The sequence below is a fragment of the Halichoeres trimaculatus genome, unplaced genomic scaffold (genome assembly GCF_033239565.1).
Source record: "Halichoeres trimaculatus isolate MK-OKI-2021-1 unplaced genomic scaffold, fHalTri1.1 fHalTri1_scaffold_16, whole genome shotgun sequence".
Taxonomy (NCBI): domain Eukaryota; kingdom Metazoa; phylum Chordata; class Actinopteri; order Labriformes; family Labridae; genus Halichoeres; species Halichoeres trimaculatus.
Genome location: NW_027437194.1, coordinates 10859314 through 10871314, shown reverse-complemented (window position 1 = coordinate 10871314; position 12001 = coordinate 10859314). Strand labels below are relative to the sequence as shown.

Here is a 12001-nt window from a genome sequence, read left to right as displayed (position 1 = left end):
ACACACACACACACACACACACGCAGAGGAAGAGGAGGCTTTATTTTCTATGAGCAGAGACATTCACTCACCTCAATCAGCAGACTTTACGGCCTGTTAGAGACACCAACTGTTTTCAAACATGTCCTCCAACTGAACAATCGATCTTTTCACATTCCTGCTGCAAAAAAGTGAAACATTCACCTTAAAATTTATAAAATAAAAAACAGGTAAAAAATGTCCTGTGTGTATCTCCACACCAGCTGTTGAGTTTTTTTCTCTGACACACACTTCTTATCCTGAGGATTTCAGAAAACTTTCAGCTGAAAATCAAAATCAAACTTCTGCAACCTTTGAATGTAAATTGTTGGAGGAATAAAATAAAAAAGAAAAATATAAAGCTGATATAAAGATGTTTTAGCAGGGCATGAAGGGTGGAGTATTGACAGGTGTAGAAATGGGAAGTAGAGTCTTAATTTAAGTTTTGAGTATAAATGTTCACACTGATGGAGCAAAGACAGTATTTCATCACTTCATATCTTTAACTTGTATCCTTAAAGAAACTCTGACCTTCACATCATTAAAAACCTGATGACTGTTTTTATCACACACTGTAACTCTTCTAGCTCTGCTTCAGTTGTAAACTGTTTAATAATAAAATGCTTAAATATTATTATTGGTGCTGTTTTTGATCCCGTTTTGTCCTACTCTTTGTTCTTTGATCACATGTCTCTGAAGAAGAGGCGCTCCTTTAACTACCCTAATTGGTTAATCACAGCCTTACCCAGAATCCACCTGCTGCACCTGAACACACCTGACAGGTAGAGCAAAGAGCTGCCTCTTCTTTAAACTTTGACTCTCACTGTGAGCATAGAGACTCGGCCTTCTCTGTGTGGACAGAGTTTTCTAGTCTCAGCTTAAATTAAAACAGCTGTGTTCCTGCTCTTAACTGATCTATTCTAAAGGATATTTATTCATCAAAGGGATTTTTATTTGTTATTGATAAGTGTCTGCTACTAACGCTCTGATTGGTGGAGACTCAGACTGTGTCGTATTTAGATTCGTTTTAAGTACTTCAATGTGATTTTTTAATGAGGTTCCAAAATAAATGTCTTTATTACACTTTGAATAAATCTTCACTCTCACACTCCTCTGAAGATCAAACACACATCAAGTCTTTATTTAAATTGAATTTTTATTTCTGTTTCTATGTCTCCTTTTGTTTTCCATTATATTTCTTTTTGTTTAAACTTAGGATGTTTGCTCCATTTCTTATTTGAGATAAAAACACACTCAGATGTTTATTTTAGTCATCATAACTATTTTGTCCTGATGAAGTTTATTTCTTTATTTCATTTTGTGATGTCTGAACTTGTTTCATACACTGAATTTAAACGTGGCTCTTTTTTTACTGCTTTTACTCAAAAAGTATCAGAAGGCGTTTACTGAAAGAGTCTTAAGGCGTAAAGAGAACAGATCACTTTCCCTCTCTGCTCAGGCTCAGGCTCCCTGTTTGTTTTAGTAAAGACGTTTAAAGTTGCGTTACATGTTTTAAACCTCTGAGCGTCCTCACTCCTCTGCACATTGCAGTCCTTTACGCTCCAGTCAGATAAATCAGGTTTTAGGATGTTGCTTCATGTGTTCCACAAACAACAAGGACACTGAGCTTTCTCCTTTGATTAAGCCACAACATTCCTGAACTCTCTTCACCTGGACATCAGGGATGAAGAGCTCACCGAGTGTTTCTAACCTACATTTTTAATCCAAAACATGTCCATTTTCAGACTGCCTCTTAATTCTAATTTTCTTCTTAATCTCCTTTTTATTCATTTATATATCTCTGTCCATTTCATGTTTTTACCTCTAATTCATTTCTAATACTGTTTCTTGTTCTCATTGATTTTATTAGTTATTTTCTTACTTTTACTTTTACTCTTTTATTATTTAACCCAGTGATGTTTTCATCTGCCTCTGTTCTATGTGAAGCTCTTTGTGCAACATGTTGGGACATGTTACTGTATATAAATCCAGTTAAGTTCAGTGAACGCTTTTACTAATTTAAATTGAATTAAATAGATAAGAAAATAAATTGAGAAGTGATAGACACATTAGAAACCACAGCAAAAAGTTTTTGGGAGGTTTGTTTTCTGTCTTTGTGTTAATGTGGATTTAATACCTCTTTTGTTTATTTCACTCGATAATCCTGTCATGATTAATAATTTTTCCTTCTACTGTATTCTGTTCTATTCTATTCTATTTTATTCTGGTTCATGACAGGTGTTTTTTAAACAATTTTACCCTCAACTCATCCATCCAATCTGCGGCTGAAGTGTTTCAAAATAAAACCTTAATTAAAGTCAGAAGCTGCTGAAATAAAGAGGAGATGTTGTTTAAAATCAAATATAGTGTTTTTTTTATCTCACAGGTAAAAGAGCAACATTTGGTTCATAAAATACAAACATCAAAACATCTGAGATGATAAGAAAATAACCATTTCTCCCAACACAGCCACACCAGTAAAAACGAGTACAAATCCCAGCTGAGGAGGAAGAGCTCCTCTGATTTAAGGAAGAAGAGAATTATAACGCTGTGTTACGCTGCCCTCTGCTGGTAGAAACACTCTCCTACACATACACACTAACAGTTGATTTGAGGTGTAGAGCTGCTTTAAGACCAAGTAGAAAGAAATAAGACTTAAAAAGTTTCAGAGTCCAAGACACACAGATTGGAAGATTCAGTCTTTTTCATGTGTGTGAGGATGAGGAGGATCATGTTTTGTTGTGGTCACTGTTCCTCCATGATATCCTCACACACTCTATCTGATCCCAGTCCGTTGGGTCCCACGATGATGTTGCTGTACATTTTCTGCTGCTCCTCTTTGAACGACTCCTTTACCTTCCCCCTCTTCAGCCCTCCGTCCCTGAAATGTGCAGAGACAAGACTCATCAGAAGACACGAGACAGAAGACAGACCTGAAAAGGTGTGCACAACTTTGCTCTGAAACCGGATTCACTGAGGAACAATACTCTGGAACTTGCAGCTTTTTACCCGTTTCCTTGTTCCTGTTTTGCCTGCTTTTGACAAAAGTAGTGACTGTGTCTTGTTTTGTGGTTACCTAGTGCCCAGTTCTGGTTCGTATTGACAACAAAGCTGTATAAAGCCGCTGAACATCCTGAAACTCTTTCCGGGTCTACTTTCCGTGGCTCAAATTCCTCAGATTTATCCCTAAGAGTCACTACCTGAAGTGTAATAAGTGATGTCATGTGACGTAGCTCTCACCATGCCAAGTCCAGCAGACCTCCCTGATCAGCGATGGCGGATTTCACTCTGTTAGCGAACTGAGCCGCGTCCTCACCCTCCTATTTACACACACACAAACACACACAAGGTCACATCATTCAGGTTTCCATCCTATTTTCATGTTAAAGGAGAAATGCTGCCCCCTCCAGGTTCACAGCAGTTACAACAGCTCCAGTGTCATAAAACCATCTTTATTGACCTCCCTGTATTATCCGTGTGAGGTGTACCTGTATGTTCATGGGGGGAAGGTACCACACGTTGACCACAATGGCCCAGCTGGTCATCATCCGCAGCAGGTAGCTGACCATGTTGAACTTACTGCTGTTCCAGAACGCGTCCCCGAACCGAGGGTCGTACTGAGACACAGAGAGAGAAACACAGGGAAGTTCAGAATAAACTCCTGAAAATGAAGCCCATGTTTTTATTTCCTCTCTTTAAATTTGAGTTTTTGACAGTCTCTGATTTTTCTTTTCACCTTGATGGCGACAGGATAAATCGTCCCTCCAATCTCAAAGCTGCCCTTTTTGAACATCATCACCGAGGTGTTGTTGATGCAGGTGCCTGTTGCAAACAAAGACACGGGAAGGAGATGTGGAACCATAAAATCACTATCCTCTTCATCACCCTCATCGTCCTCACTCAGACTGGGTAAGAGTCTGAAAAAGGCCCCTGATGACCTCTGAATTACCCCCAGCAGACCTCATTATCCTCAATCACACTCTTACCTTCAGGGAATATGAGGATGGGGAGTTTGGTCTTTGCTGCGACATGAGCTCTCAGCCTGCAGACAAAAAGAACAGACCACATCCCTATGTCGTCAAAGGGTAAATATGTGTGTGTAGGTCATATTTTTATTTTATGTTTTTAAATTAAGGCCTCTGACTTCCTTCATCTTCTGGACTCTGGTCTCATTTTGTCTCAGAGAAACTTTGATCACACTCATCATCTTTATGAAGAGGGATGATGGTGAAAATCATCCAGCTGACATGAGGTCACAACACGCTGCAGGCTCATGTTTGAGCAGAACTAACGTGTTGTGAATGAACTCTTTCATGTTCATATAAAAACCTTACAGATCAGCTGGGTTTAGCGAAAGGGAAGGGTGGGTCTAAAGAAGTCTGCAGTCTTTAATAAATCCTTGTGTCCCTGAAACTCTAATGTGCATCTTCGCCGTTTCCTCTCTGTCTCTTTGTGTCTGTCTCACCTGCTCGTAACAGCATGGCGGTCCCTCATCTCCGACCTCTCAAACCAAACGTGAGGACACGATCTCACCATGGACCTCTGAATTACCCCCAGCAGACCTCCGTGAACCTGACCCACCTGAGGGAAACATTGAAGGAAAGAGGGCATTGTAAAACCAGGACTATGATTAAGAATCAGATTTATTACTAAGAAGGTTGTATAGAATGTATGGTCTGATGGGGCAAAGAGATAAAAACTGATGCCTCCTGCCTAAAAAAGACAAAAATACAACAAAATTAAACAATATCACTGGGAATGCACCAAATCGGTCTCTGGTTCAAGTCCACTGTCCCCCAGACAGCTCAAGTCTTAGACCAAGGAGTTTCCTGGATTCCCACTTCAGTGATGATCCTGTTGGACTGTCAAACCTCAAACCTGCTGACTCCTGGTCTGGCTCTGCTCATTATGTCGGTTTGTTGTTGTAGTCAAGATAAATACCATCTGGTTTGGACAAGCTTTGTTTTATTTTGAAAGTCACTGGATGTTTTAGGGGGTTCCATGCATTACTTCCTGTCTGCTCCATGCCTGATCTACTTTTTGTCAATCGATGCGTCACAGCTCTGACATCTTGCAAAAATAGGAGGCTTGAGTATCAGATCCAGTGGAAGAGACAACTCGTGGCACTGAAGGAAAAAGGTGTAGAAACTTCAGAGGCAAGAGGAGACCAAAGGAGAACGCTCTCTGTCCTTGTTATCACTCCTCTTTGTTACAGCCTTCATTAATTTCTTTGTCATCGTTATTTTGTGACCTCAGGATTTAAATTTTAGATTAAAACCAAAGGGATATTCCTGATGGTTTGTGGGCCATCTGGAGAGAAACAGGTCACCTGGTGGATCAGCTTTGTTTACTGTCAGCTGGGACCTGGTACCAACAGAGATTCAGGACCTCTCTGAATCAGAGGATACCAGCTCAAAAGACCCCTTTGTGGGTGATATTGTTACTATTTAAAAGCCTGCTGAAGAACTCACCATGGCGTAACAGCCGTCATTGGCCAGAATCACCACATCAATGGGCGTGGTGTGATTGGCCACACAGATTCCTCCTTTCTGAGGTTTGTTTTCCCTGCAGTCAAGGAAAAATTAGTTAATAACCTGAGAGGAGAGGTGATGGAGGTAGAGTAAAGAGGTTATGGACGTAAAGTAGAGAAGGGAAGGGTAATGACTGACTTGTTGTGGTAGGTAATGGTGGCCGACAGTCCTCTGGCACAGATCCTGTAACAAGTCAGATGGACCAGCTCACTCAGCCAATTCTTCATGCTGAAACAAACAGAGAAACAAACTCAGATCCTCAAAGAAAAGGTGAGGTCCTGAAGCTTTGAGGAATATCTGTGTTTCTGTGATGTGTTGATGTACCTGCCCTCCGGCAGAAAGCCAACCAGAGTGGTTCCCAATACCAGCCATGTGAGGCCGATGATGGCCAACGTTAGCCTGCAGAGGAGGGAAGGCACAGGAAGTGAACAATTTTAGGACAAATGTTGTGGACAAATCTGTCTTTGTCATGTCCTCACTGTTTGAATAACAAATTGAGAAACTCTGCTCATCCCAGCAAATAAATCCAGACCTTTGACCAAGATTTATGAAAACTCTACCATCTGTTTTCACACAGCACGTCCCCTGTGAAGTCAGGAGTCAGCCTCTCATCTGAACCAAGCTGTGACCTTTCACATCTTTCATCACATAATCAGAAAATTGCAAAACAGTGTTGGTCTGGTCCAGCTTATGGGAGCTGTGGATGGCTAAAAAAAACAGTGCCAAGTCCAGCATTCTCATTGGTTTCACTGCAAATCTACCTGCTGATCGTCTTTTAAAATGTGTTGCTGTGTGTCTTAAAACCATCCACTGTAGAGGATAGGTTTGTGTGGACTCAGACTGACCTAAGGGGGAAGAGGACCCCGTATCGTACGAAGACCCCAAGCCCCCAAATGGTGGTAAGCCGGAGGCTGATGTAGCGGAAGTTCTGGTTGGTTCTGGTGAGGAGGTTCCAGGAAGCCAGCTCCTCGGAGGAGAAGCGCTGGGTCACCTGATCGTCCACGATGCTCTCCAGACCTTTCTTATAGAAGTAGAAGACATCGCTCAGAGCAAACTCTCCCCCAGCCAGAGACCCAGAGCTCCTCAGCTGCTCCAGCTCCTCCTCCATGGAGCCCTCGGCCCGCTCGATGATCCCTGGGTTAGAAACAGCATCATCAAGTTACAGCAGATGGACACATGCTTTGCTGATGTTTCAGTTTGTTCCTGTCAAAACCAGAAATGCTAAACTCATCACACTCACTGAGTTTAAATAGTTGAACATTTTAACATGGGGCTCAATGGGGGCTGACTCACTTTGGAGACACCCCCTAATGGACACTCAGGGAACTGCAGTTAATTGCACCTGAGCTTTTTTGAGCATTTTCATCAGTGGAGGAACAGATGGATGGATTAAAGGAAAAACTGGTTGATGAATAGCTTGAAAGATTAATGGATGGATGGATAAATGGATAAATAATAAATGGATAAATGATAAATAAAAGAAACCGAGAGAAAGACTAATCAAAGCATGAGATGATCCCACGGTCGATAACTTCATGATAGAAACCTGAGTTTAGGTGTTTCCTCCAAACATCAGCTGCAGTTTAGTCTGTCCACACACACACACCTCTGTGTACTCAAGGATGAGCCTGCGCTGCAGTTTAATAGTTTAATGAGAGAGAGGAAACACGCACACACACACGCTCTAACACACACGCTCTAACATACACATACACAAAGGGCTATAACTAACAAAATGATGTCCTATCAGCTTCCTGTTCCTGTAATACAAGGTTACAGAGACCAGAGGAAGTTAAACTCTGCTCGCTGTGGGCTGATTTGATTGTTATGGTCTTTCTCTAGCGTACCTTTATTTTGAAAAACTGCATTCAGGTCTTTGTTTCTGTAATAAATACAATGACATGAGATCAATCATTAATGGGGAAGTTTTGGGGTCATAACCTCTGTGTTTTTAATCCTGACCACCTTCCTGAGTCAGAGGAACATCATGTTATGTAAGATCAGACATGTGACACATTAACTGGAACAAAAAGCCTCATCTGTGAGTTTAAAGCTCTAAAAAGCTAAATACTTATCCTGTAGAAAGGCTGAGAGCAGGATCAGCTGGGAGGCTGGACGTATAAAGGTGGTTCAGTTCTCCACATGTGTATAGGAGCTCTTTTTAAAGCTTGAAATGAGATTACAACGAGCTGCTCTGAGGGAACAGTGTACCTTATGTTAAAACACAGCCCGTCTGAGATCACGAGATTGCTGACCTGTCCCAACATTTAACCCTCAATGATCAGCTGTGCTTCCTCTCACGCTCAGAGAAGGGTTTAAAGAGGCACAGATAAGAGATAACTACCTCGTAAAGACAGGATTTTTTAAAATTTATTTTATTTTTTTCTTGTTGTTGTTTTTACGAGATACTATCTTATGAATAAAGGAAATTATTTGCTTTTGATTTTTCTGTTTTTACAAGATACTATCTCATAAAAACAGGATTTACTGAAAAAACTTCAACAGTTGGTCAATTAACATGAGGGTGGAGCCACCAAAAAACGAACTTATTTCCTAAATAACAACAATTTCAAACCAACATTTGCATTAGATACAAAAAGTAATTTGGAATTAGAATATAGGCAATCGCTTGTGTTTCAGGTAAATTGTGACCCTGTTAACTGGTGACCCTTAGCCGACACTCACTGACACGTTCGGCTTAGCAGCTTGCAGTTAGCACAGTCACCAGTTGCTCTCTAATGGTCAGAACTCCATTAGAGCTGACCCCATGGTTAAGTATCATTTCTGGAAATTGGTAACACAGAATAACTGGAATTTTTTATGCAGACAACAGTTTTAATTTAGTGTTTAAAGAATGCCAACTTGTCTGAATCAATGGAGATAAACACCACTTCCATTGCCCATATGCGGGCATGTATTTATGATGACGTGAATCCTGTTTTTTATTAGGTACTATCTCTTACTCTGGCTTCCTCCCACAGTCCAAAAACATGCTCACCAGGTCAATTGGTAATTGTCCATAGGTGTGAGTGTGTGAGTGAATGGTTGTCTGTCTCTATATGTCAGCCCTGCGATTGACTGGCGACCAGTCCAGGGTGTACCCCGCCTCTCGCCCAATGACAGCTGGGATAGGCTCCAGCCACCCGCGACCCTGAACAGGACAAGCGGTATTGAAAATGGATAGATGGATGGACTATCTCTTATTAAGAGGAAAATCAAACAGAAATAATTCCTTGTTTTTATAAGAATGTATCTTGTAAAAACAGGAAAATAGATTTTTTTTTTAATCCTGTTTTTACAAGATGGTTATCTCGGATAAAACAGAAGGATTTCTTTCCAAGTGAATACAGTACACCCTCATAAGTGAATGCAAAAAACAGCTTCCAAGCATTTTCCCAGATTCTAAGTCATTCAGTATCCCAGATTTTCTGAGGTCAAGTCTTTTAATAGTTTATTCCTCTTTCTACACTGATAACAGCATACCTATTAGTCAGGGTTATGAATATTTTCATCATTGTAGACCTGAAATGTCCATGTGAAATGTCAAATATGTTGTGTCTAAGCTGTAGGTTCAGCCTCCCTCCACTAGCTGGAGCTTTGGCTTGAATTTAATGTATAACATTAAAACCTTTTAATGTGCCACGGGTTTAATAAATTCTCCAGGCTTTAAATGTGTTTGCTTATGTTGTAAAGCATGGCTTTTTCAATTGGTGTGTGTTGCTTCTGCTGTTTCTGCAGACAGCCTCAAGTGGACACTCTTGGAACTGCAGTTTATGACACTTCCACGAAGGCTTCATTCTTTTAGAAATGAACTGTGCTTGATTTAGACTCTTTTTTGTATTTTCAATGCTTTAAACGAGTCTGGATTGCAGTTTCTGTTTAATAAGTTGTAAAATCAGTCACTACAGTCCGTCCTTTTTAATATTCAGAGTTTGGTGGATAAGTATTCCAGTAATCCTGTAGTTTGGTGATGTGGTAGGCATGGGGTGGTTGAGTTTTCCTGTGTGTGGCTTTGTGCACATGAACAGCCTGTGTTTCAGTGTCCTGAGTGTTTACATACAAACAGGTCAGGCCTGTGCGTTTGACTTCCACAGAGTCTGCTTTAAAGTCCTGTAGGGATCTGCTGCTCCTCTGTAAGAGTTTACCCCTCTCTCCACCACGGCTCCTGTTTGACTAAAGTTATGCAACCACCTCTTGCATCATCATCCTGAGACGAGCCATGTGTTTTTCACACTGCACCCCGACATCAGACTGTGGAGCTGACCAATGGGGAGTCCCCAGACGCTCACACAGTTACACAAAGTTACACACAGTTACACACACACACACACACACACACACACACACACACACACACACACACACACACACACAGTGTCACATGATCTGCAGCAGAGAGAAATCCCTTAAACAGCAGCACACAGTGTGCTGAGAGCACAAACCAGGAACTACAGCTGTTTCTGCTTCTCCAAAGACTGAGTTTTCCTCTGAACATCCATCAACATGTTTATCCTCCAAACATCCATCAATCTTTTTCTTTAAATTGTCTGACTTTGCGTTTCTCATCCAGACTTTTTCTTGTCTTCTTTTCATATTCCTTCATTGTGTATTCAGCATATTCAGACAAAACAGAGCTGTAAATAGAACATCTTCGCTGTCAAAGTTCAGTTTAAAAGGAAACTCAAAAATGCTTCAAACTTGAGAGCGAGACACTTAGACATCCTCAGCAAACACTTTGTCTAGAAACTGAGTCTACTGCATGGAAAATAAACTAAAAATATACTGAACACGTGGGAAATGATGATTTGATGAATGATATGTGATGAGCCTCATGTTTTCTGCGCCTTGTTATCTGACTCACCATTTGGTAGAGGTACAGGCACGCTGGGCTGCTCCTGCTGTCCCCTCTGGATCCGTATCGTGGCCCACTGCAAAGAAAGTTATTTTCAGACGACCTTTGACACGTCTGCTGCTGCACATTTCCAAACAACATTAAGAAAGAGCGACTGTCTGCACACACAGCTGAACTCTGACAAAGAAGAGAAGAAAAGAAGAGGCTGCGTTTGAGTCACCTCCAGGATCTTGACCAGGATCTGGATGTAGACTCCCGTGACCCCCAGGGAGAGGCCGAACATGGCGGGCAGCATGATGAGGAACAGCACCACGAACATCCACACCTGGAAAACTCCTGCAGCCACAGACCACAGGTTCTCCATCTCTGACAGCTGAGAGAGCCACAACTCTGCAGCTCGGATGTCACGTCATCATCTGCAAACACAACAAAGACAACCAGAGCCAGATTTAACAGAGCAGTATTCAGGGGTCTGGACTGAAATGAAGCCATCTTGGATGGATGGATGGATCAGGAGGAAAGTTTACACAAGTTCATGCTCTTCTAAGGATATTTTTTGTATCACTTTGATGGTCTTTGGCTTTGTGTTTTAAATTCTGGAAGAGCTGATTACATTTCAATCACCTTCTGTCATAGGCGGAAAACAGATGATATTTTATTTAATAAGTGACTTTTTTTGCTAGTTATAGATCCTTTTTAAGCTAAGATGACAAAAAAAGCTGGTTAAAGCTCCTCTTTGTATCAGATTTTTCTATTTTGAATTTTACATTTTATGTTTATTTCCGCTGTACATATTGTCTTGAATGAGTGTGTATGTGGTTCTGGTGCTTCTGCAGCCACCCCCTAGAGGACACTTCTGCGTGCGCTGTCCCATTAAATAGATTAAGTAATAAACTGATTAGTACTAATAATGGTATAACATGGAAACAGATCTCAGTGATATGACTTGCTTATCTTTACAAAAAAGTAGAGTTTTCTGTTACCTGTGCACAACTTAAATGTGTTATGTTAAGATATATTAAGTGCTTTGTCACACACAAAAACATGACAATAACAGGGATAATACAAATATATTAACATTTGAAGCATCTTTATCGAATAAATGAATAAATAAATAATAAATAAATGTTTCTATAGCATTGTAGTTCTTCTTGCACGTGAATGACTTAATCATAAAACGTCATTCTCGTCGCAATCAAAGACAATATCTACACAGATTATTACGCTTCAAATGCAGGACCTTCCCACGTGTTCATCGGTGTGTTTGGCTGACAAAACCCCCGTAAATAAACCAAGCTGCAGTAAACTGAAGTATTCCAGCTCCTCATCCCCGCAGCTGTAAACAAGCTCCAGGAAAGAACTAGCTGTACCGTTAGTCGCTTTGTGTTAAGCAGCTGAGCTGGAGTTCAAGAGAAACAGACAAGAAACACACAAACAGCGTGAACACGAACATTCCTGAGTAAATAAATACCTGCTCTTCGCCGGAAAAGCCCCAGCTGTGTTAAATGTCCTGTTGAGCACAGAAACGCGATCCTGTACTCAGTTCAGCATAGACAGTTCAGTCTGGTGGAAGCCACGCCCCCTCTTTTGCGTCATGACG

At 41.0% G+C, this 12001-nt stretch overlaps 1 protein-coding gene across 1 annotated transcript; it reads right to left on the bottom strand.

The window, feature by feature from the left end:
* Nucleotides 1-2224: 2224 nt before the first annotated feature.
* gpat3 (glycerol-3-phosphate acyltransferase 3) lies at nucleotides 2225-11988 on the bottom strand. The gene is made up of 13 exons (XM_074689871.1): nucleotides 11873-11988; nucleotides 10622-10817; nucleotides 10411-10477; nucleotides 6395-6683; nucleotides 5874-5948; nucleotides 5688-5777; nucleotides 5490-5583; nucleotides 4484-4599; nucleotides 4005-4060; nucleotides 3755-3840; nucleotides 3507-3635; nucleotides 3259-3338; nucleotides 2225-2899 (listed from the first exon to the last, which is right to left on the bottom strand). Exons 2-13 carry the CDS (start codon nucleotides 10763-10765, stop codon nucleotides 2764-2766), a joined length of 1362 nt encoding a protein of 453 aa, XP_074545972.1. The 5' UTR covers nucleotides 10766-10817; nucleotides 11873-11988; the 3' UTR covers nucleotides 2225-2763.
* Between the last annotated feature and the right edge of the window lie 13 nt (nucleotides 11989-12001).